Source organism: Bubalus kerabau, chromosome 3, assembly GCF_029407905.1.
Source record: "Bubalus kerabau isolate K-KA32 ecotype Philippines breed swamp buffalo chromosome 3, PCC_UOA_SB_1v2, whole genome shotgun sequence".
NCBI lineage: Eukaryota > Metazoa > Chordata > Mammalia > Artiodactyla > Bovidae > Bubalus > Bubalus kerabau.
In genome coordinates, this window is record NC_073626.1 from 142,819,788 (window position 1) to 142,841,936 (window position 22,149).

The window sequence follows — 22,149 nt, forward strand, 5'->3', positions numbered from 1 at the left end:
AGTTTCTACTGTACAGCAAAACGAATCAGCTTCATGTATACATATATCACCTCTTTCTGGGATTTCCTTCACATTTAGATCATCACAGAGCTTTGAGTAGAGCTCCCTGTAATATGCAGTTGACTCTCATTAATTATCTATTTTATACATAGTAGTGAATATGTCTGTTGCTCAGTTCCTGAAGATAATTATCCATAAAAATGTACTGAAATGATGATTGAAGTGACATGATACACTTTAAAGTTAACGTTTTTCTTTCTTTTATTGTAGGGAGAGCATTTAACAGGAGATTACTCTTTGAGTGTTCACTACAATGTTGTTAATCTAGCAGTGTTGCCCAGCAGATCTCTAGAACTTAATCAGCTAGCATAACTGAAATTTTCTACCCACTGAACAGCAGCTCCCCATTTTCTTTCTCCCATTCCCTAGCAACCACTGTTCTTCCTCTCTGCTTCTATGAGTTTGACTGTGTTAACACGATACCTCATATAAGTGGAATCATGCAGTATTTGTCCTGTTTCTGACTTATTTCATTGAACATAATGTCCTCAAGTTTTATCCACACTGTTGCATATAACAGGATTTCCTTCTTTTTAAAGGCTGAATAATATTCCTCTGTATGTATATATCATATTTTCTTTACCTACTCATCCATCAGTGGATGTTTGTTTGTTGGTTTTTTCCCAGTTTTTCCAATCTATTTTTAAATTTAATTTTACTTTGGAGTATAGTCACTTTAAAATGTTGTGTTAGTTTCATAAGTAAAGTGATTCAGTTATACGTATACATATAACCATTTTTTTCCAGATTCTTTTTCCATATAGGTTTTTATTGACTCAGACTGTAATTGTAGCTATTTGACTAAGGCTGAATCCACAAACTAGTTTTTACTCCTTTTATCACTTATAGAGAAAAAGCAAACAAAATCATAAAATCATTGGGAAAACAACATCTGGCCTGACAGATTATAATTTTTACTGATGTTTAAATCAGCATACCTTCTTAAAATTGGTCAAATCTGTTAAAGTCTAAAAAAAAAAAAGTATGTGGGTGAACAAACACACTTCCCCTAAGAAAGGGCATGTTCCTGGTTTCCATGGTGGTGAGATGGTCTCCATCCTTCATGCCACAGTGAAGAAATAGCCAAGATTAATATAATTTAGAGATTAAAAACTCCTTTGTTCTGGGATTGACTAAGGGGATGACTAGGGCTTCCCAGGTCGTGCTGGTGGTAAAGAATATGCCTGCAGTGCAGGAGATGTGGTTTCGATCCCTGAATCAGGAAGATCCCCTGGAGGAGGAAATGGCAACCCACTTCAGTATTCTTGCCTGAAAAATCCGTGGACAGAGGAGACTAGCAGGCTACAGTTCATGGGGTTGCCAAGAACTGAACACAACTGAGTGAGCATGCATGCACAAGGGATAACTAACTTCTTTATTTGGTATTGATTAAAGTATAATAAAGGAGAAGGCAATGGCACCCCACTCCAGTACTCTTGCCTGGAAAATTCCATGGACGGAGGAGCCTGGTAGGCTGCAGTCCATGGGGTCGCTAGGAGTCGGACACGACTGAGCGACTTCACTTTCACTTTTCACTTTCATGCATTGGAGAAGGAAATGGCAACCCACTCCAGTGTTCTTGCCTGGAGAATCCCAGGGACGGAGGAGCCTGGTGGGCTGCCGTCTGTGGGGTCGCACAGAGTCGGACATGACTGAAGCGACTTAGCAGCAGCAGCAGCAAAGTATAATAGTGACTAGTACCTTCATGGTACTCTTTATCTGAAGAGTTTTGTGAATGAGCAGGGGGAAATACCCACAGGGAGAGTAGATTTCAATAATTAACTTCCTCCCTCGAGTGGAGACATTAAGTTCCAAAGGAAATGAGGAAAGATTTTTTACTGACTATTCTAGGTGAAGTGAAGTGAAGTGAAGTGAAGTGAAGTGAAGTGAAGTAGCTCAGTCCTATCCCACTCGTTGTGACCCCCGTGGACTGTAGCCTACCAGGCTCCTCTGTCCATGGGATTCTCCAGGCGAGGATACTGGAGTAGGTTGCCATTTCCTTCTCCAAGGATCTTCCCGACCCAGGGATTGAACCTTTGTCTCCTGCATTGCAGGCAGATGCTTTACCGTCTGAGCCACCAGGGAAGTTATTATTATGCTTGTAACTGACTATTCTAAGTTACAAGCAAAAGATAAGTTTAAAATATCTCACTTTTCTATTTTGATTAAAATACAAAAATCTGACTTCCCTGGTGGTCCAATGGTTAAAACTCTGCACTTCCAATGCACAGGGTACAGGTTCAGTCCCTTGTCAGGGAACTAGATCCCATATGCTGCACTGTGTGGCCAAAAAAAAAGGGAGTTGAATCAGTTAAAACTTAAAAAGAAAAAAATACCAAAACAAAAAAGCCTTGTAAAAATAAAATGCCCACTTTCTTTTTGCCTTCACTAATAAATTCAAGTATGAATTTCATCAGAGAAAGTTGCTCAAGCTCAACAGAAATATTTTCCTAAATCCTAACACTGTGTGGATATAAAAGGCTGGCTGAAAAAAAAAACTTTATCCTAAATTACCAGACCACCTGACCTGCCTCCTGAGAAATCTGTATGCAGGTCAAGAAACAAGAGTTAGAACCGGACATGGAACAGACTGGTTCCAAATCAGGAAAGGAATACGTCAAGGCTGTATATTGTCACCCTGCGTATTTAACTTATATGCAGAGTACATTATGAGAAATTCTGGACTGGATGAAGCACAAGCTGGAATCAAGACTGCCGGGAGAAATATCAATAACCTCAGATATGCAGATGACACCACCTTATGGCAGAAAGTGAAGAACTAAAGAGCCTCTTCACGAAAGTGAAAGAGGAGAGTGAAAAAGTTGGCTTAAAATTCAACATTCAGAAAACTAAGATCATGGCATCCGGTCCCGTCACTTCATGGCAAATAGATGGGGAAACAGTGGAAACAAAGAGAGGCTTTATTTGGGGGAGCTCCAAAATCACTGTAGGTGGTGACTGCAGCCATGAAATTAAAAGACGCTTATCTTTGGAAAGAAAGTTATGACCAACCTAGACAGCATATTAAAAAGCAAAGACATTACTTTGCCAACAAAGGTCCGTCTAGTCAAAGCTATGGTTTTTCCAGTAGTCATGTATGGATGTGAGAGTTGGGCACCATAAATAAAGCTGAGCACCAAATAATTGATGCTTTGAACTATGGTATTGGAGAACTCTTGAGATTCCTTTGGACTGCAAGGAGATCCAGTCAGTCAATCCTAAAGGAAATCAGTCCTGAATATTCAGTGGAAAGACTGATGGTGAAGCTGAAACTCTAATACTTTGACCATCTGATGCAAAAAACTGACTCACTGGAAAAGATCCTGATACTGGGAAAGATTGAAGGCAGGAGGAGAAGTGAATGACAGGGGATAAGATGGTTTGATGGCATCACTGAGTTGATGGACATGAGTTTAAGCAAGCTCCAAGAGTAGGTGATGGACAGGGAAGCCTGGCATGCTACAGTCCATGGGGTCACAAACAGTCAGACACAACTGAGTTGAACTGAACTGAAGACAACTTCATCTGAAAAGTGTCTTTTAAGTATCAGATACTCAAAGACAAGTCAACTTATCAGTCTTATTTCTAGGAATCAGAGAAGTTTTGTAACTTCTTTAAGCTATCGATTTTCATTTAGTATTGTAACTACTACATTAATTTGCTTTTTTGCCCCTCAAATGCTCAATGACTTGAGAAAGTATAGACCCCGAGTTGATGGAAAGAAGCCTGGGTTGTTGTTGCTTTAACCCTTTGAGCCAGATGGTGTTCTCTAGCGGCTCTAACAGGATCTCTCCTGTTAAGAGGTGGGGTCTGTGCCCCCTCCCCTTAAAATTGGGTAGGCTTTGACTGACTCTGTGTGGCTTTCACAGTGGGTGATTGAGCTTCTTGCTCACTAGTTGGGACACTTGTTTTGAAACTCTGGGAAGCCATGTCAACAGTCTAACTATTCTCAGGCCTCCATGCTGTGAGGAAGCCCAGATGAACCCAGAAGGACCACATGGGAATGCCTGAGCATAATACATGGAGAGAGAGAGAGATGGTCAGCCAGACTCTGGCTGCACCAGTGGCCCCCTCCCCTACTGCACCAGCTCCTCTCTCAGTCTGCCTGAAAGACCCCAAGTTCTCAGCCGAACTCCTCTTCAACTCCTGACCCACAGAAACATTGAAATATCATAACTGATTTTTGTTTGTAGCCATGAAATTTTGAGGTGACTTGTTATGCAGCAGTAAATAACTGAAATACCTTCTCAGAAAGTAAAACTGTTCTAAACTAGAACTGATATTTTAAAAATGACACTATTGCATAAACTATGCAGAAGTGTGGATGAGTGGATAGTAGGCACAGGTAAATTAGTTGATAGGGTAAGCAGTTATACCTAAAAAGAGGTTTTGTCCTAGCCACCTTCTTTTCTCTTGTTTCCATACTCTGCCTTAGCTAGTCATGCCTTCCCTTGCATCTCTCACTCATGCTTTTCAGTTGTGGGTGGACATTAGAGCCACTTCAGTTGAGTTCAGTTGCTTAGTCATGTCTGACTCTTTGGGACCCCATCAGCTGCGGCACGCCAGGCTTCCTGTCCATCACTAACTCCCAGAGCCACTAGGAAAACTTAAAAAAAAATAGTAAATATCCAGGCCCATATTTAATTGCTTGAGGTGGGACCCGAATGTAGGTACATTTTAAATCTCACCAGGTGGTTCCAGTTTGCAGGCAGGGCTGAGAACCACTGTTGGATGCTGCTGCTGCTGCTGCTAAGTCACTTCAGTCGTGTCCGACTCTGTGCGACCCCATAGATGGCAGCCCACCAGGCTCCCCTGTCCCTGGGATTCTCCAGGCAAGAACACTGGAGTGGGTTGCCATTTCCTTCTCCAATGAATTTAAGTGAGAAGTGAAAGTGAAGTCGCTCAGTCGTGTCCGACTCTTCACGACCCCATCGACTGCAGCCCACCAGGCTCCTCCGTCCATGGGATTTTGCAGGCAAGAGTACTAGAGTGGGATGCCATTGCCTTCTCCGCTGTTGGATGCCAACAGCACCCATATCTGTATCCCTGGCTCAGTTCTTCCCTGGAGCTACAGGTTCATAAAGTCAGCTGCTTTCTAAACATCTGGAAGTGGAGGTCTCCCAGCCCCCTCAGAATGCTCCATTTTTACCACTCACTACTCCTTTTCTCAGGAAATGGCACCACTGTCCACAAAAATGTTCAAGCCAGACACCCGGGAACCATCCAGATTCCTTCATCTTCCGTCTTCCTCATTCCCTGTGTCTGTGTGTGTATGCTCAGCCACTCAGTCATGTCTGACTCTTTGCAACCCCCCGGACTGTAGCCCACCAGGCTCCTCTGTCCATGGAATTCTCCAGACAAGAATACTGGGGTGGGTTGCCATTCCCTTCTCCAGGGGATCTTCCTGATCCAGGAATCAAACCCATGTCTCCTGTAGCTCCTGCATTGGCAGATTCTTTACCACTGAGTCACCTGGGGGCTTCCCTGTATCTAGTTAAATACACATCAGTTACTTCCACTCAAGTAAATTATGAGTCATTGTCTCTACTGCTCCATCCTGGTCTACATTCTCTCCCTGCATTAAAATCCTGCCAGGTATCTGTCTGCTCTCTTCTAACTCATCCACATAGAAACCACAGTGACTTTCTTAAGTACACAAATAATCACACTCTTCTGAGTAAATCCCTTGAATGGCTACCTTTAGAATAAGATTCAGAATCATAAGATGGCTTGTGATGCCTGGCACACTTTGCCGCGTGCCTTTTGGATCAAGCTTCATCTGAAATCCCATTCCTTCATTTAATGCTCCAGCGATCCTGGGCCTTCATTCCCTTTGAACATGCTCCCAGATACTCAGTCCTGTCTATGAGGAGATGCTGTAAACTCTTCCTGGAATGTTCCATCTCCTTTTCCCTTTCCCTCTCCTGGCTTGGTCTTAATTGCCCTTTATCCTGAGTTTAAACAGACTCCAGAGCCTAAGATGGGGTTTCTCTGAGTCTCTGGTTTAGGTAGGTTCCCCTGTTAGAATTGCCCAAAGCATCTTTACTTACCCTTCTGGAAGGCTCATCAAACATCTGCCTTCCTAGGCTATAAGCTCCCAGGCATGTCATGAAATGTATATGTCACTGCATATATTCCTCTGTCCATTGGTGACTGAATGAATGAATAAACAAGTGAATGTGGATTAAGAGAGCCGTATCAGCTCTGAGGGAAGTTCTTGGCGTGATACACTGATCTCTGTGCTTGGCTATGGCCCATTTAAAATTCAGATCAACAATTTGAATAAGTTGTAGAAGACGGCTACTTGTTTTAAATGATATAAAATTGAAAGGATTGGCTAACGTATTCCCTGTGTTTGATGGCAGAAAGCAAGGTTCTAAAACCAAACAGCTAGCTGGAGTGATGGGTCAGAACTTACAGACTGTAATTTAATAAAGCTAAATGCAGTATCCTATCCTTGCATTCTAGTCACTATGCAAGTATCCAACAGATACTTGTCACAGAAACAGTCCAGGGTGTGTTAGTAACATAGTAAGCTCTGTTTGAGCCAGTACAGTAAGTCCCCTACATATGAGAGCATGTTCATTAAGTCCAATTTGCTTATAAGTCCAACAAAATTAAGCTAGGTACCCAACTAATACAATACTGACTGTAATAGGTTTATACTTTTCACACAAATAATATGCACATAAAAAGCAAACACAAAAAATAACACATTTTTTATCTTACAGTACAGTTCCTTACAGTAGTACTAGCTACATCACTGCTGCTCTTACACTCGCTTCCAGACATCCTGGTCTTGAGATAAAGATACTGCGCTACTGAACTACACTCAGTACTGTAGCGTAAGGTACACAAAAGCACAACTGCTTGTAGAGGATGCAGGCACTGTACGCCAGACGTGTGAACTAATTTATGTGACAGGACGTGCGAATGCAGGTTCACATCTTTTTTTTTTTTTAACTGTGCATGCACCAGTTTATTTTTTCAAAAAGAATCACAAGAAGGATAAACTAGAAATTAATGATAACATATCCTAGAGAAGGAGAATGGAAAAGAGGGAATGGGGAGGGGAACTACTGATGTTTTCTTTTTTTTTTTTTTTTTTTCCTTCTTTACTAGTTCATTTTTTATTTTTAAACTTTACAATATTGTATTGGTTTTGCCAAATATCGAAATGAATCTGCCACAGGTATACATGTGTTCCCCATCCTGAACCCTCCTCCCTCCTCCCTCCCCATACCATCCCTCTGGGTCGTCCCAGTGCACCAGCCCCGAGCATCCAGTATCGTGCATCAAACCTGGACTGGCGACTCGTTTCATACATGATAGTATACATGTTTCAATGCCATTCTCCCAAATCTTCCCACCCTCTCCCTCTCTCTCAGAGTCCATAAGACTGTTCTATACATCAGTGTCTCTTTTGCTGTCTCGTATACAGGGTTATTGTTACCATCTTTCTAAATTCCATATATATGTGTTAGTATACTGTATTGATGTTTTTCTTTCTGGCTTACTTCACTCTGTATAATAGGCTCCAGTTTCATCCATCTCATTAGAACAGATTCAAATGTATTCTTTTTAATGGCTGAGTAATACTCCATTGTGTATCTGTACCATAGCTTTCTTATCCATTCATCTGCTGATGGACATCTAGGTTGCTTCCATGTCCTGGCTATTATAAACAGTGCTGCGATGAACACTGGAGTACACGTGTCTCTTTCCCTTCTGGTTTCCTCAGTGTGTATGCCCAGCAGTGGGATTGCTGGATCATAAGGCAGTTCTATTTCCAGTTTTCTAAGGAATCTCCACACTGTTCTCCATAGTGGCTGTACTAGTTTGCATTCCTACTAACAGTGTAATAGGGTTCCCTTTTCTCCGCACCCTCTCCAGCATTTATTACTTGTAGACTTTTAGATCGCAGCCATTCTGACTGGCGTGAAATGGTACCTCATAGTGGTTTTGATTTGCATTTCTCTGATAATGAGTGATGTTGAGCATCTTTTCATGTGTTTGTTAGCCATCTGTATGTCTTCTTTGGAGAAATGTCTATTTAGTTCTTTGGCCCATTTTTTGATTGGGTCATTTATTTTTCTGGAATTGAGGTGTAGGAGTTGCTTGTATATTTTTGAGATTAGTTGTTTGTCAGTTGCTTCATTTGCTATTATTTTCTCCCATTCTGAAGGCTGTCTTTTCACCTTGCTAATAGTTTCCTTTGATGTGCAGAAGCTTTTAAGTTTAATTAGGTTCCATTTGTTTATTTTTGCTTTTATTTCCAATATTCTGGGAGGTGGGTCATAGAGGATCCTGCTGTGATGTATGTTGGAGAGTGTTTTGCCTATGTTCTCCTCTAGGAGTTTTATAGTTTCTGGTCTTACATTTAGATCTTTAATCCATTTTGAATTTATTTTTGTGTATGGTGTTAGAAAGTGTTCTAGTTTCATTCTTTTACAAGTGGTTGACCAGTTTTCAGGTTCGCATCTTTGAAAGTCTTCAACTGAAAGTTCACATATAAGGGACTTACTATAATTGATGAGGCTCCTGGAACTGCTCATGCCATCTTAGATTCCTTTAATGGAAAAGTGGAGCCACACCAAAAGAGGTGCAGTTTCCACAGTCCCCTGCCTTGATCCAACTATCTCTGGAACAATGTACTTCATTTATGGAACCACATTTCATCAGCATACACTCGAAGGAGTTTGACCAGGGTGGTGAGAGCTAGCTTCTCTCATCTGCTCATTCTCTTGAGCATCTGCTCTGCGTTCTCAACAGGATCTCTCATCCCTTAGTCTGTCCCTAGTCCCCCGGTTCATCATCCCCCTTCATAGACCACAGATGTCTTGATTAGGTACCTTACGATTTTCGGCCCCCGTATCCCTGAGACCTAGGATCTACCACTATGATTTTTTTAGGGTTCATAACTTTGGCTCACTCCTTTTCTTTGCTCCTCCATCTGGCATGTTGAGAATTGCTTGGAGAAAGCCAGGCCAGTTGGCTCCATGACAAATCCATACCATCCAGCATCGTGGCCCCTCAGTCTGGCTCAGCTCTTTCGTTCCGCTAGGCCATATTCTGTCACATTCCCATAAGGAAGTTCTAAACCTTTTCCCACTTAAAAAAAAAAAAAAAAGTATTTATTTGACTGTGCCGGGTGCTAGTTGTGGCCTGTGGGATCTAGTTCCCTGACCAGGGATTGCTTGCATTGAGAGCACAGAGTCTTAGCCACTGCACCACCAGGGAAGTCCCGGTTTCCCCACTTTTTAATCCTAAAGCAAACTCTAAAATTCTCACTCAGAAGAAATAGTTTCCTTAAACTTTCTCTTCACAATCTCAGATTTCTTCTCTGTCTTCACTCTTCCTTTCTCTCCTTCCTTCCTTCCTCAGAATTCTGAGAAAGAGAAAGACTCTGTCTTTGCTTCCAAAGCTTTTATTTCCACATGGATGTTGATACCATTTTCTTCCATTTCCTCTGGGACTTTGCTTCATAGTTTATCTTCTGTATTTTCCTCTCTTCAAATTCTTTCTCAGTGCCAGCTCTCTTACCTCCTCAGTGAACACACTCAAGTGCTTTGTGGAGATTAATTGTGTGGTGATTGTTTTAAGATGGATTGGAGAGAGGAGAAACCAAGCCAGAGAGTTCAATTAGAAGGCTTTTTCTAGAGTCCAGGTGAAAGGCAGAGGGTAACTGTCCAGGGTAGTAAAAGAAGAAATATAGAACAGGTGAGATTCTGAGAGGATTTTGTTGTCAGAATGACCTTGAGTTAGTTGCTATTTATGACTTTGTCTTATTTTCCTGTGGTTTTGTCAGCTCCTTGGGGGCAAATACCGTGCCAGATTCATCTCACAATTTCTTCTCATTTTCCTTCACGAAATAGAGCTTTGAACGAATGCTTAGAATTTCCTTAAAACATGGGGTGGGGGCAGGGGTAGGGATGGGGGTAGGGATAGAGGGAGAGCTGCCCCTTGGAAGGTATGTTTTTTTAAAAAGAGGATCATCGTTGAGAAAGGGAAAGGTAGCTCCATATTAGGAAGAAGAGAAGAGTAGACATTTGTTCCTCAAAACATGCCCCGTTGTAGTATTTTCCCATGGCTGTAACAGATGGGATTTGCTATAACAAATGGCCACAGCTTAATGACTTAAAACACCACAAATTTACTATCTTACAATTCTGGAGAACGGAAGTCTGAAATGGGTCTCATTGGGCCAAAATCAAGGTGTCAGCAGGGCTGCATTGCTTTGGGGAAAATTCGTCTTCTTGCCTTTTGGAGCTTCTAGAAGCTGCCTACATTCCTTGGCTCGTGGCCCCCTTTCATCTTCAAACTCAGCAATGGCTGGTAGGTCTTTCTCACAATGAGTCAGTCTTATACTCTCTTCATCCTCCTTCTACTTATAAGGACACTTGTGATTATATTGGGTTCACTGAGATAATCTAGATAATCTCCCCCTTCTCCAGGTCATCTGATTAATAACCTTAATTCTATCTGCAGCCTTAATTTGCCAATAACCTCACGTATTCCCTGGTTCTGGGGGATTAGGTGGGGTAGATGGCTTTGGGGCTACTATTCTGCTGCCACATCCTTGGACAGGCAGCATCTCCACAACCTGGGACCTTATTAGAAAAACAGAATGGGGCTGCTCCCCCAAGTCGCAGAATCAGAATCTGCATTCTCATTGGATCCCCAGGTGATTTGAATGTACTTTAACATTTGAGAAGTCACTAGTAAGTTACCTGTAAGCTTCCCTCTACTTTAAACTTGCCACAATTCTATGAAAACTGCATTTTTCCCCCACTTTCAAATCTTCATTATTCCTTCTAATCCCGGTTTCCTGCCAAAAAAAAAAGTTAATTTTGATTTATACCGCTGGTGTTAATTCCCCAAAAGCCAGCCATGAAGAAGATGACAGCACTTGATGCATATTTTTTACTGGCAGAAAGTAGATGTTAGAAAAGGCAATTAAATTATAAAGTTATCCATGATACAAAGGTACTGGCCCGCAAAGAATATTTTCTTTCTCAAGAAGATTCATAGGAGAACAGCCTTCATTAGTGTGTAGATAATATTAGTGGCCCAGCAAGTGAAACAAAATGTACACAGATGAGCTGTTTTTAAGGCATCTCTGAAAGGATCAGCATTTGAGAATGTGACCAAAGCTGATTATAAAATTCCTTTCAGAATTGAAGGAATGGCAACCCATAAATAACTGGTTCTCACTGGTGCAAAAACGAAGTTGTAGGCTGTTTCTCCTTTTGTAGGCAAAAAGATTAAGCTCACCTCTAAGATGCCAGGTCCTCAAGGTAAGGACCAGCAATGTCTGAGACCTAGGAGGCATTTCATACACTTGGGGGCTTGGATTCTTTTCATCACCATACAATATGTTATGTTGAATTACAGAGATGCAGTGAAAAAAAGAAAATTAGATAAATAGAAGTGGAATATTTCAATGACCATCTTACTGGACTCCCTACTTCCTGGACTCCCTACTTCCTTTTGTTCATTCATCTATTTGAACATTTACGAATCATCTACTGAATGGCACCCATTGTTCTAGGCCCTGTGGATATACAGCTGTGATCCCTGTCATTTATGAGCTCACATTCCAGTGGGACAAACAGTCACATAAGTAAATAATTAGGGTGACGTGAGTGCTAAACAAGGGCTGTGAACCAGGCTCGTGGGCCTCTCTGCTCTGATCTGTCATTCCCATTCTAGCGGGATTTATCTTTAATGTTGCCCACCCCTCCCCTTTGCCAATTGGATTAGTTATCTGGCTCTATTACTTTTATTTCCAGCCCTAGTTACAAATGTTGTCTCTAGGCACTCTTTACTTGTTCTAGAAAATGAAAACTCTGCAACTAGTGCAAGTGAAAAAGAGGTTACTCTAAAGATGGAGTGGGGACTCATGGGACTTCAGAACAAGTTAAAGCAGCAGAAAAGGCAGGAAGTGAGGCAGCTCCCAAACAACCCTTCTTCAACTCCGCTCTGGCTTCTCTCCCTTTGTGTGGAATAGTCCAGACTCCAAGGCAGAGAGCCTGGTTGGCCCACTTTGTCTTTTCAGACAGGCCCCTTCCTGACTGCTGCCATCATTGTCACTTGCTCTGCTTCCTTCATGTCACTCACTCAGCATAAGTTGTAATTACATTTTTTTCGATTTGTATGTTTCACATCTGTTTTCCTCTCTAGGTTTGGTAGCGACCATATCTGTTTTATTAGTGCTGTATCCAGCCATAGTGCAGTTTGCTATATGCACACAGTGTACTGCTGCATCCTGACCACAGCAGGCATTTAGTAAATAAATACATGAAAGAATGAGACCAAGGTAGGGGGTGGGGTGGGGTGGAGGGAGGCCAGGAGCACATATTGTTAGCCACTCTACCGGTGGGCTTCCTTGTGGTACCACTCAACTTGCAGGGGAGGAAGAGATTGAAGACAGCCTTGGGTCCACTGCTCAGCAAGGCTGAGGAGGAATGTTCTTAAGAAGGGTTGTATATAGGATGATCTCCCCCAGATAAGTCCTGGTCACCAGGGTAGACATACATTCTTTCCATTTCAAAGGCATACCAACCTTTATACCTAGAGACACCCTTCTCCTTCATGGCCCAATGTAAATGCTTCCACACTTTCCTTTTTAAAATTTATTGAGCAGCTAATATATGCCAAATTCTATATCAGACACTTTACATGCATCATCTCTTTTCATTTTTACTGAGACTCTAGCAGGTAATATCCTCATTTTACAGCTATAGAGCTAAGTTTCAACAATTTCAACCATTCATCCAAGGTCATAGAACTAAACAGGTAACAGAGCCAAGGTTAGAGAACAGGTCTGTTTAATTCCAGAGCTTCTTACGTGATATTTGGCTGTTTCCTCTCTATTCTCCCCTCCTTGACTGCTCTCTTCTCTGTGACACTCCAGCCTTTCTCACACAAGCAGCACAGCGTTCACATGCTTTCAGCTGCAGATGTTCTGGCTGCCCTGCAGTGCTGTCTCTCTTAGGGCAGTTGTGTCCTCAGGGCCTGGTACCCAGTAGAGGCCCAACCAATACCTGGGCTGAGCTTCGCAAGGATAGGCGATTACTGTGCTATTTTAAAACCTCCACAAAGTACCATGAGTATCTTATTATATAGAAATGTCATAAATATTCTTCCCATCTCTGTTACTGAAATTTAAAGAGCATGTGTCTATTCTCCATAACTATATAATGTTTAGGGCACATAACAGTCAGCAGGGACTCACCCGTCTATTGTTGTGGATGGTAGATGCAGAGTGATGGGATGATCCAACACTAGCAGCATATTCCTTTGACTCAGAAGAGTAGCCTGAATAAGGACTGACTGTAGAGCACAGGGAACTGTATTCAATATTCTGTAATGGCCTATATGGAAAAAGAATCTTAAAAAGAATAGGTGTATGTATATGTATAGCTGATTCACTTTGCTGTACACCTGAAACTAACACAGCATTCTAAATCAACTATATGCCAATTTAAAAAAATGATTTTAGAGGGTAGAGAATGAAGGAGAGCTTTTTAGCATATTTATATACAATTAGCAAAACCCCACTGTAGCACAATAACACATATGAACTAATGGAAAAGGAATAAAAATATTAGCATAACATGTCAAAAAAACAGCAGCCTGGTATAGCTACAAATTGACATTCTCTCATTCAACAGATTGCTATTAAATACCTACCCTGTGCACATTTGGGCTTCCCTAATGGCTCAGTTGGTAAAGAATCCACCTGCAGTGCAGGAGACCCCAGTTTGATTCCTGGGTCAGGAAGATCCGCTAGAGAAGAGATAGGCTACCCACTCCAGTATTCTTGGGCTTCCCTTGTGGCTCAGCTGGTGAAGAATGCACCTGCAATGCAGGAGACCTGGATTTGATCCCTGGCTTGGGAAGATCCCCTGGAGAAGGAAACGGCTGCCCACTCCAGTATTCTGGCCTGGAGAATTCCATGGTCTGTATAGTCCATGGGGTCGCAAAGAATCAGACACAACTGAGCGATTTTCACTTTCATATCCATCTATCTGTGCACATTATTAGTCACTTGGGTGAGCATGGTGAAGATGCAGAAATGACTGGGAGGAGAATTCTGCCTGCATGTTCCTTATCATTTAGAATACGCACCTTACACAGACAGGCCTGTGATGTAGAAGGTGCTGGGGTTAGGAGACATCCACTGATAAGGTCTGCAGGAATTGAGACAGAGATGACTTATGGCAGGGATGGTGGAGACAAAGAACCTCACAGGATACATGGCATTTCAGCTGGAATATAAAATTTGGGCAAGTGGACACATCTTTTGTTGTTCAGTCTCTAAGCTGTGTCTGACTCTTTATGACCCTATGGACTGCAGCACGCTAGGCTTCCCTGTCCATCACCAACTCCCAGAGCTTGCTCAAACTCACATCCGTCGAGTTGGTGATGCCACCCAACTATCTCATCTTCTGTGTCCCCTTCTCCTGCCTTCAGTCTTTCCCAGCATCAGGGTCCTTTCCAGTGAGTCAGTTCTTCACATCAGGTGGCCAAAATATTGTATCTTCAGCTTCAGCATCAGTCCTTCCAATGAATATTCAGGACTGATTTCTTTAGGATTGACTGGTTTGATCTCCTTGCAGTCTAGGGGACTCAAGAGTCTTCTCCAGCACCATAGTTTAAAAGCATCAGTTATTAGGCACTCAGCCTTTATGGTCCAATGCTCACATCTATAAAATGACTACTGGAAAAGCCATAACTTTGACTATACACACCTTTGTCAGCAAAGTGACATCTCTACTCTTTTTTTTTTTTTTGTCTCTGCTTTTTATCAAGGGCAAAACTCACATGGAGGTAGGGGTAAGTGGCCAACACTGGGCTTGTGCTCATCTGTAAAGGGCAGAGCAAGAAGGGCATTTGGAAAAGTAGATAAGTGCCCAGTTGTCAATGGCCTGGAGTGCCAGGTTGTAGACACTGAATTTTACTCTTAAGGAAGATGGGGAAGTAGTCCTGATTATACTTGAAGAAGAGTAGTCTGGCAACAGGCTCAGGATGAATTTGCAGGTGGGAGACCAGAAGCAGAGGGAACTGTTATTTTCTGTTTATTTGATAATACTGGGTCTTTACTGACCACACAGCTGTGTAGGTGGATTGAAAACTTCTGTTAGAACCATTTTTTGAAACTCAGACATAGTCTTAAGTGACTCATCTGTAAGCCAAGGAGAATTTCTAAGGAGTCATCACAGATAGGCTCAAAAAATGCACAGTGTGAATGAAGAAATCTGCTAACAGCTCTTAAGCCAGACAAATCAGGTCCAGGAGAGGTAAGTTAATGTGGGAAGCTGAAGTAAACCGCGTCTGTGAAAGCCACACTGCCCTGCTGCCTAGTGCCGGCAAGATGCCAGACATAGAGAACAGACCTATGGACACAGGGAGAGGGGAGGAGGGAGAGGGTGAGATGTATGGAAAGAGTAACATGGAATCTTACAATACCATATGTAAAATAGATAGCCAATGGGAATTTACTGTATGAACCAGGGAACTTAAAGAGGGGCTCTGTGACAACCTAGAGGGATGGGACGGGGAGAGAGATGGGAGGGAGGTTCAGGAGGGAGGGGACATGGGTGTACCTATAGCTGATTCTTGTTGATGTATGACAGAAAACCACAAAATTCTATAAAACAATTATCCTTAAATTAAAAAATAAATACGTTTAAAAATAAATAAAGAAAAAGAAAATGCCAGCAGGACGGGCCTGAGGCAGAACGGGGCAAAACCTGCCATCCTAGATAGAAAACCCCAGGGAGAGGAGAGAAAGGGAGATTAGAAAGCTTACGTTAAATCACAACGCTTTTTTAAATGTTTATTTTTTATTGAGATATAGTTGATGTACAATATTATATGTTGCAGGTGTAAAGTATAGTGATTCACAATTTTTGAAGGTTATATTCCATTTAGAATTATTATGAATATTTGCTATATTCCCCACATTGGGCAGCATTGTACAGTTGGGCGGTATATCCTTGTAGCTGATTTTATATGTAATAGTTTGTATCTCTCAATCCCCTACTCTTATTTTGCCCCCACCCTCTTTCCTCTTCCCACTGGTAACCACTACTTGGTTCTCTGTATTTGTGTCTGCTTCTTTTTTGTGATAATCACTTATTTGTTGTATTTCTCAGATTCCATTTATAATGATATCATACAGTGTTTGTCTTTTTCTCTGGCTGACTTACTTGTCATTGTATCCTCCAAATCCATGCTTATTGCTACAAATGGCAAAAATCTCATTCTTTTTTATGGTTGAGTGGTATTCCATTATACATATATACACCACATCTTCTTAATCCCTTCATCTGTTGATAAACACTTACATGGTGTCCATATCTTGGCAATTGTAAAGAATGCTATTATGAACATTAGGGATGCATGTATCTTTTCGAATTACTATTTTTGTTTTTTTCAGATGTATACCCATGAGTGGAATTGCTGGGTCATATATGGTAGATCTATTTTTGGTTGTTTGAGAAACCTCCATACTGTTTTCCACAGTGACTGCACCAATTTACTTTCCCACCAACAGTGTACCAAGGTTCCTTTTTTCCCACATCTTCACCAACATTTGTTGTTTGTATTCTTTTTGATGAGAGCCATTCTGGTAGGTGTGAGGTAATAGCTCATTGTGGTTTTGACTTGTATTTCCCTGGTGATTAACGATGTTAAACATCTTTTCATTTACCTGTTAGCCATCTACATTTCCTTTTTGGAAAAATGTTCAACTCTTCTACCCATTTTTTAATCAGTTTTTTTTTTTTTTTATGTTGAGTTGTATAAGCTGTTTCTATATGATGAATATTAGCCCCTTATTGGTCATACCATTTGCAAATATTTTCTCCCATTCATTAGGTTGTCTTTTCGCTTTATCAATGGTTTCCTTTGCTGTGCAAAAAACATTTAAAATCAAAACAACTATTGAGGTGCAAAAGGCAGATTTGTCAATAGCAAATTGAATTTGCCATTTAAATTAGTAAAAGCAAAACCGGGGAACAGTGATTAGGGAAAGGTAAAGCAGTTGCTAAATGAACCGCTAACTCACGGTCCAGATTGTCCCCCAGCATCCTGTGCTGCCGTCTGGTCGGCCCCCCAGGAGACTGTTTTATGGTGTGAGAACCCTTGAGGGATGCAGTCGCGTGCAGATTCAAACAGTGGGCTTCAGTGTGAAGCTGCAGCAGCGGATTCACCAGCTTAGGCTGCGGCAGCGACGTAAAGGCTGTGTGTGTGAAGTGGTGCCAGAAACAGCCTTTGCAAAACAGCCACTGCAGGCGAGAATTTTATGAGCTCCCCATATGCAAACTACCATTAGTCACGCATTGATTGATCCATTGCTCCAGGAGCTTCGTTTCCTAACGCAAAGGCAGCTTTTCAGCACAACCTCCCTGTAACACTGCCTTTGTCATCCACACCTTATGTTTTAAAGCTCCTTCATAAGAAGACCTTTTTTAGATTTAAATGCTTAGACTCCTTATGACTGCTGCATCTTGAATAGTGACACTGTGAGGTTTCTGTATGTTTATGCATGCATATGAGTATCTAGATTCCTCCCTCTTTCTCCAAGACATTTTCATAGCAAAACAAATGTAGTGAATTTATAAATAAGAAGGTGGAAAAACAATGCTACTCTCTTCACATTAGCCAAGGACTGTGATTAAAGCAGAAACTTGGCCAAGAAATTTACTAGAATTCAACATTTCTATGGAATATCTAAGAATAGATTTTTTTTTCCTTTCCTTCCTTTAGTTTCTTTGACATTCTTATTTTAATTGTCTTCCTCTGGGAACTATTTGCAATATTCATAGTTATATTTGATATCAGAACTCAGTTATTGACAATTTTCTGAGGATATGTTCAGAGATAGGATATATAAAGTGACAAGGATAGATGCTTTCTATATTCTACCATGTTGGATTTTTTTTCTTCTTCTAAAGAGTAACAAGCAAGAGCTGTGTACCTGTTAAAGAGGAAGTATCTCTATAAGCTATGGTTTATATCATGTTTTGGCTTAACATAATAAAATAATGTTTTGCAGAGGAGAGTCTGGAAACAGGGCAAACAACTATTTTATGTTTATTCCATACTTCTTGATCTTTACTGATCACACAACTGTGGAGGTAGATTGAAAATTTTGTGTTTTTTTTTTTTATTGAAGTATAGTTGATTTACAATATTATATTAGTTTTCAGGTATACAGCACAGTTATTAAGCATTTTTATAGCTTATCCTCCATTAAAAGTTACTATAAGATAATGGCTATAATTCCCTGTGCTGTACAATATATCTTTGTTGCTTATGTATTTTATACATTGTCATTTCTATTTCTTAATTTTATGCCCCAATCTTGCCCCTCCCTGCTTCCCTGTCTCTATCAGTAACCACTGTTTTGTTTTCTCTGTGAGTCTGTTTCTGTTTTGCTATATACATTCATTTTATTTTTTAGATTGCACACATAAGTGATATCATATGGTGTGAAAGTCTATGTCTTTCTCTGTCTGATTTATTTCACTAAGCATGATATTCTCTGGGTCCATCATGTTGCTGTAAATGGCAGAATTTCATTCTTTTTTATGGCTAAGTAATATTCCATTGTGTACATGTATGTGTGTGTGTGTGTGTGTGTGTGTACACACCAAGAGCCAAACTTTGGAAGCAACACAAGTGTTGCATATAGAAGGTAATACCATACATACATACAGAGAGAGAGGGAAGAGGGAAAGAGCTATTTTTCTTTTTTTGTAATGTTTTTGTTTTGTTTTGTTTTGTTTTTGGCCGCACCATGCAGCTTGTAGGGTCTTATTTCCCTGACCAGGGATGGAACTCTTGCCCTTGGCAGTGAAAGTGCAGAGTCTTAACCACTGGACTGCTGGGGAGTTCCCAAGAGATATCTTTCTAACATGATGAATGAGTAAGAAAGGACAGCATAAAAGGGTGGTTGAGGGATGCTCACAAGACCAAAATCTTTTACATGACTTTGAGGGCTACATGATCTGATCCCTGCCTGCCTCTGGCCTCATCTTGTACTTTTGGAAGCCTCAGCCTCTGTCCCGCTCCATACTCCCTCCTCATCTGTGCCTGGCTCCTCATTCATGCTGTCCCGTCTAAGATGGCCTCCCCCTTAACCTCCCAGCCATCTCTTTTGTCCATCAGATTTCAGCATACCTATATACACTCAAGTCCCCTTGACATGATTTATAGCATTTATTGCAACATGTACATAGATATTTATTTGTGTGATCATTTGATCAGTATGTGCATACTGATATGTCCCCTCTAGTCAGTAAATTACAAGAAGTTTGGTGCCTTGTCACACAGTAGGCATTCAAAAAATGTTCACTGAAAACAAGTAAGGATTGTGCAGTGCTTTTGTGATCATCAGTGTGGATGCCACTCACCTTGGCACCATATAGTATTCTCATATTTGTCAGTAGTGGCTGCAGTCATCCCCTTGATAGAAAGCGGAGAGAGCCAGGTTTTGCTAAAGTGGATAAAGTATCCTGTAGTAATTGCAAGTTCTGTGAGCTAAAGGTCAATGAATTCTATTAGGCAAGAAGAAAATGTGCAAAATTTGACTAAGAAATATCTATAGGTCATTAAAAATTGAATATTAGCTTAACCTGTTGAAATCCTTAGCTCTCATGTATGTATTTACACTGGTTTAAATGTTTGATTTTCAGAAGTGTGTTGGGGAACCTTTTCTGTATTATGGCTAAGATTGCCATTTCAAAAACACAATGCCCCACATTTTTATATCTCTATAAACATTAATGGAGTTTCACAACATACTTTTGTGAACCGCAATGTGACTGTCTCCACTGTGGAGATAAGAGAAGCTGAGGCATGAAGCTATTTCTGTAAATTTTCCAAAGATAGGCCCTGAGCTCATGGAGAAGAGAGCCAGAGACAGAGAACTATCTGTGTGCTCACTGAAAACACATGTTGTGTGCATCTGGAGTCCTGGGCAGGGGCTGGGGGGGAGGGGAGTAGATTGCAAAACCAGAGTTGGCTCTTCAGGCTTGCTACTCCAGTCCTAACAGGGAAATCTTTGTAGAAATGTGTATTCAAATAAAGAGGGTATCAAGGTGATTACCAGGATTAACTTTTATGGGTCCAAAATGCCTTGAGTATGCTTGATGGCAAGAAGATAGATTAGTCAGCTTTTTAAGGCCTTTCGAACAGTTGTTTTTTTTTCTATCCAGTGAGAGATTCATGGATGAAAAACATTCACAATGTTGGCCTTTCTCTTTTTCTCTCCTTTCCAGATCTATGCAGTTCGATCAGTTGTTCCCAACAAAAGCAATAATGAAATAGTCCTGGTGCTACAGCAGTTTGATTTTAATGTAGATAAAGCAGTGCAGGCCTTTGTGGATGGTGAGTATACATGTCCTGTGAACCTGTAGATGTTAGAACTAAATATTCCATATATTCTGTGTTTTCTTCTTTGAATGCATTGAATACCAATTATTTACTAATGCTTTATTTTTCATAAAAATATGCTAGGCTTTAAAAACATGTCTACATACACTGGTGCTTGCCAGGGTCCTGGAGGTGGTGAGGGATGGGGACTTAGGTTTAATGGGGACAGAGTTTCAGTTTAGGAAAGGAAAGACTCAGGAGACGGATGATGGTGAGAGTTGCACAACAATGTGAATGTACTTAGTGCCCCTGAACTGTACAGTTAGATGTAGTTAAGATAGTGTGTTTCAGGGCTTCCCGGGTAGCTCAGCTGGTAAAGAATCCACTGCAGTGCAGGAGACCCCCGTTTGATTCCTGGGTCAGGAAGATCCCCTGGAGAAGGGATAGGCTACCCACTCCAGTATTCTTGGGCTTCCCTAGTGGTTCAACTGGTAAAGAATCCACCTGCAATGTGGGAGACCTGGGTTCGATCCCTGGGTTGGAAAGATCCCCTGAAGGAGGGCATGGCAACCCACTCCAGTATTCTTGCCTGGAGAATCCCATGAACAGAGGAGCCTGGTGGGCTAGAGACGACAGGGTCGCAAAGAGTTGGACATGACTGAGCAACTAAGCTCGCAGTATGTTTTATATTATGTGAATTTTACCACAGAAAACAGCATTTAAAAAAACACATCTATGTATTAAGAGCAGAATTTGGAAGTTCTTTTTTCCTCATTGGGAAAAAACAGAAGACAGACTGTAGATAGTTTGCAAAGGATACCTGTTCTAATGCTACTAATGCCACTGTCGACCAGTCTGTCCAATCTGTTATTAAACAATGTCCTTTATTTGATGATGCCCTTGTTAATGGAGGATAATGAACTTCACTCCTGATCTGAAAAGCCTTCTCAGCTCTTCAACCAGCATAGTTCTACTTAGCCTTAGGATTGGAATCCTTGAACTTAATGCTTACGTAGTCTGAGAGGACTGATTTGGTCTTTAATATCCTTAGTTTATCATTTTGAAATTTCCTAATTAGTCAGAATATTAGTTCATCTTATCCACCTCTAGAACGTTTTTTGCTGTCTAAAAAATTTTTGATGTTTTGAACAGCCCATTTCCAGTGATGTTATAGAAAAAATTAAAAAAAAATAAAATAAAAAAAATAGAATCTAAATTCTCAGGAATGTAGTTTTTTCATAAATGTATAACCTACTGTTTCACATTTCCTATAAATTATGGGAAATTCTTCTCTCCTAGACAAATTAAACAAATTTCATTTATGAACAAATATCTTATACCTGTTCTTTGATATCATATATATTATATATATATCATATCTTCTGTCCTAGCGTTAGTTTCTGTTTTGTTAATATGGACTAACTAAACATAATCTGACCAAAAGTTCAGGGAATACCTTTCAGCATATTCCTCCATTTTATACTAGTTTTACTTTCTGTTAAACTTACTCAATTTCCTGGAAATAGAATAATCTTCCTAAGTTTCTACATATATTATAATTGCATTTCAGGCAAGGTCTTGGAACCAGATAGCACACTCACATTCTGATATCTGCAGTCAGAGTTTAGAGTGCTAATTGAATTAAAAATGATTATCATTCAAAATTGGAGAAGGAAGTGGCAACCCACTCCAGTACTCTTG

The 22,149-nt window shown here is 40.8% G+C and overlaps 1 protein-coding gene across 5 annotated transcripts in view; it reads left to right on the forward strand.

Annotated features, from left to right (window-relative positions):
- Window positions 1-22,149, forward strand: part of SPATS2L (spermatogenesis associated serine rich 2 like) — a 188,618-nt gene that overhangs the window by 97,163 nt on the left and 69,306 nt on the right. For all 5 annotated transcript variants that reach the window (XM_055573046.1, XM_055573045.1, XM_055573048.1 and 2 more), the window contains one exon: window positions 20,355-20,463. In XM_055573046.1, the coding sequence (XP_055429021.1) occupies window positions 20,355-20,463 (109 nt within the window). The remainder of the gene's footprint in view (window positions 1-20,354; window positions 20,464-22,149) is intronic.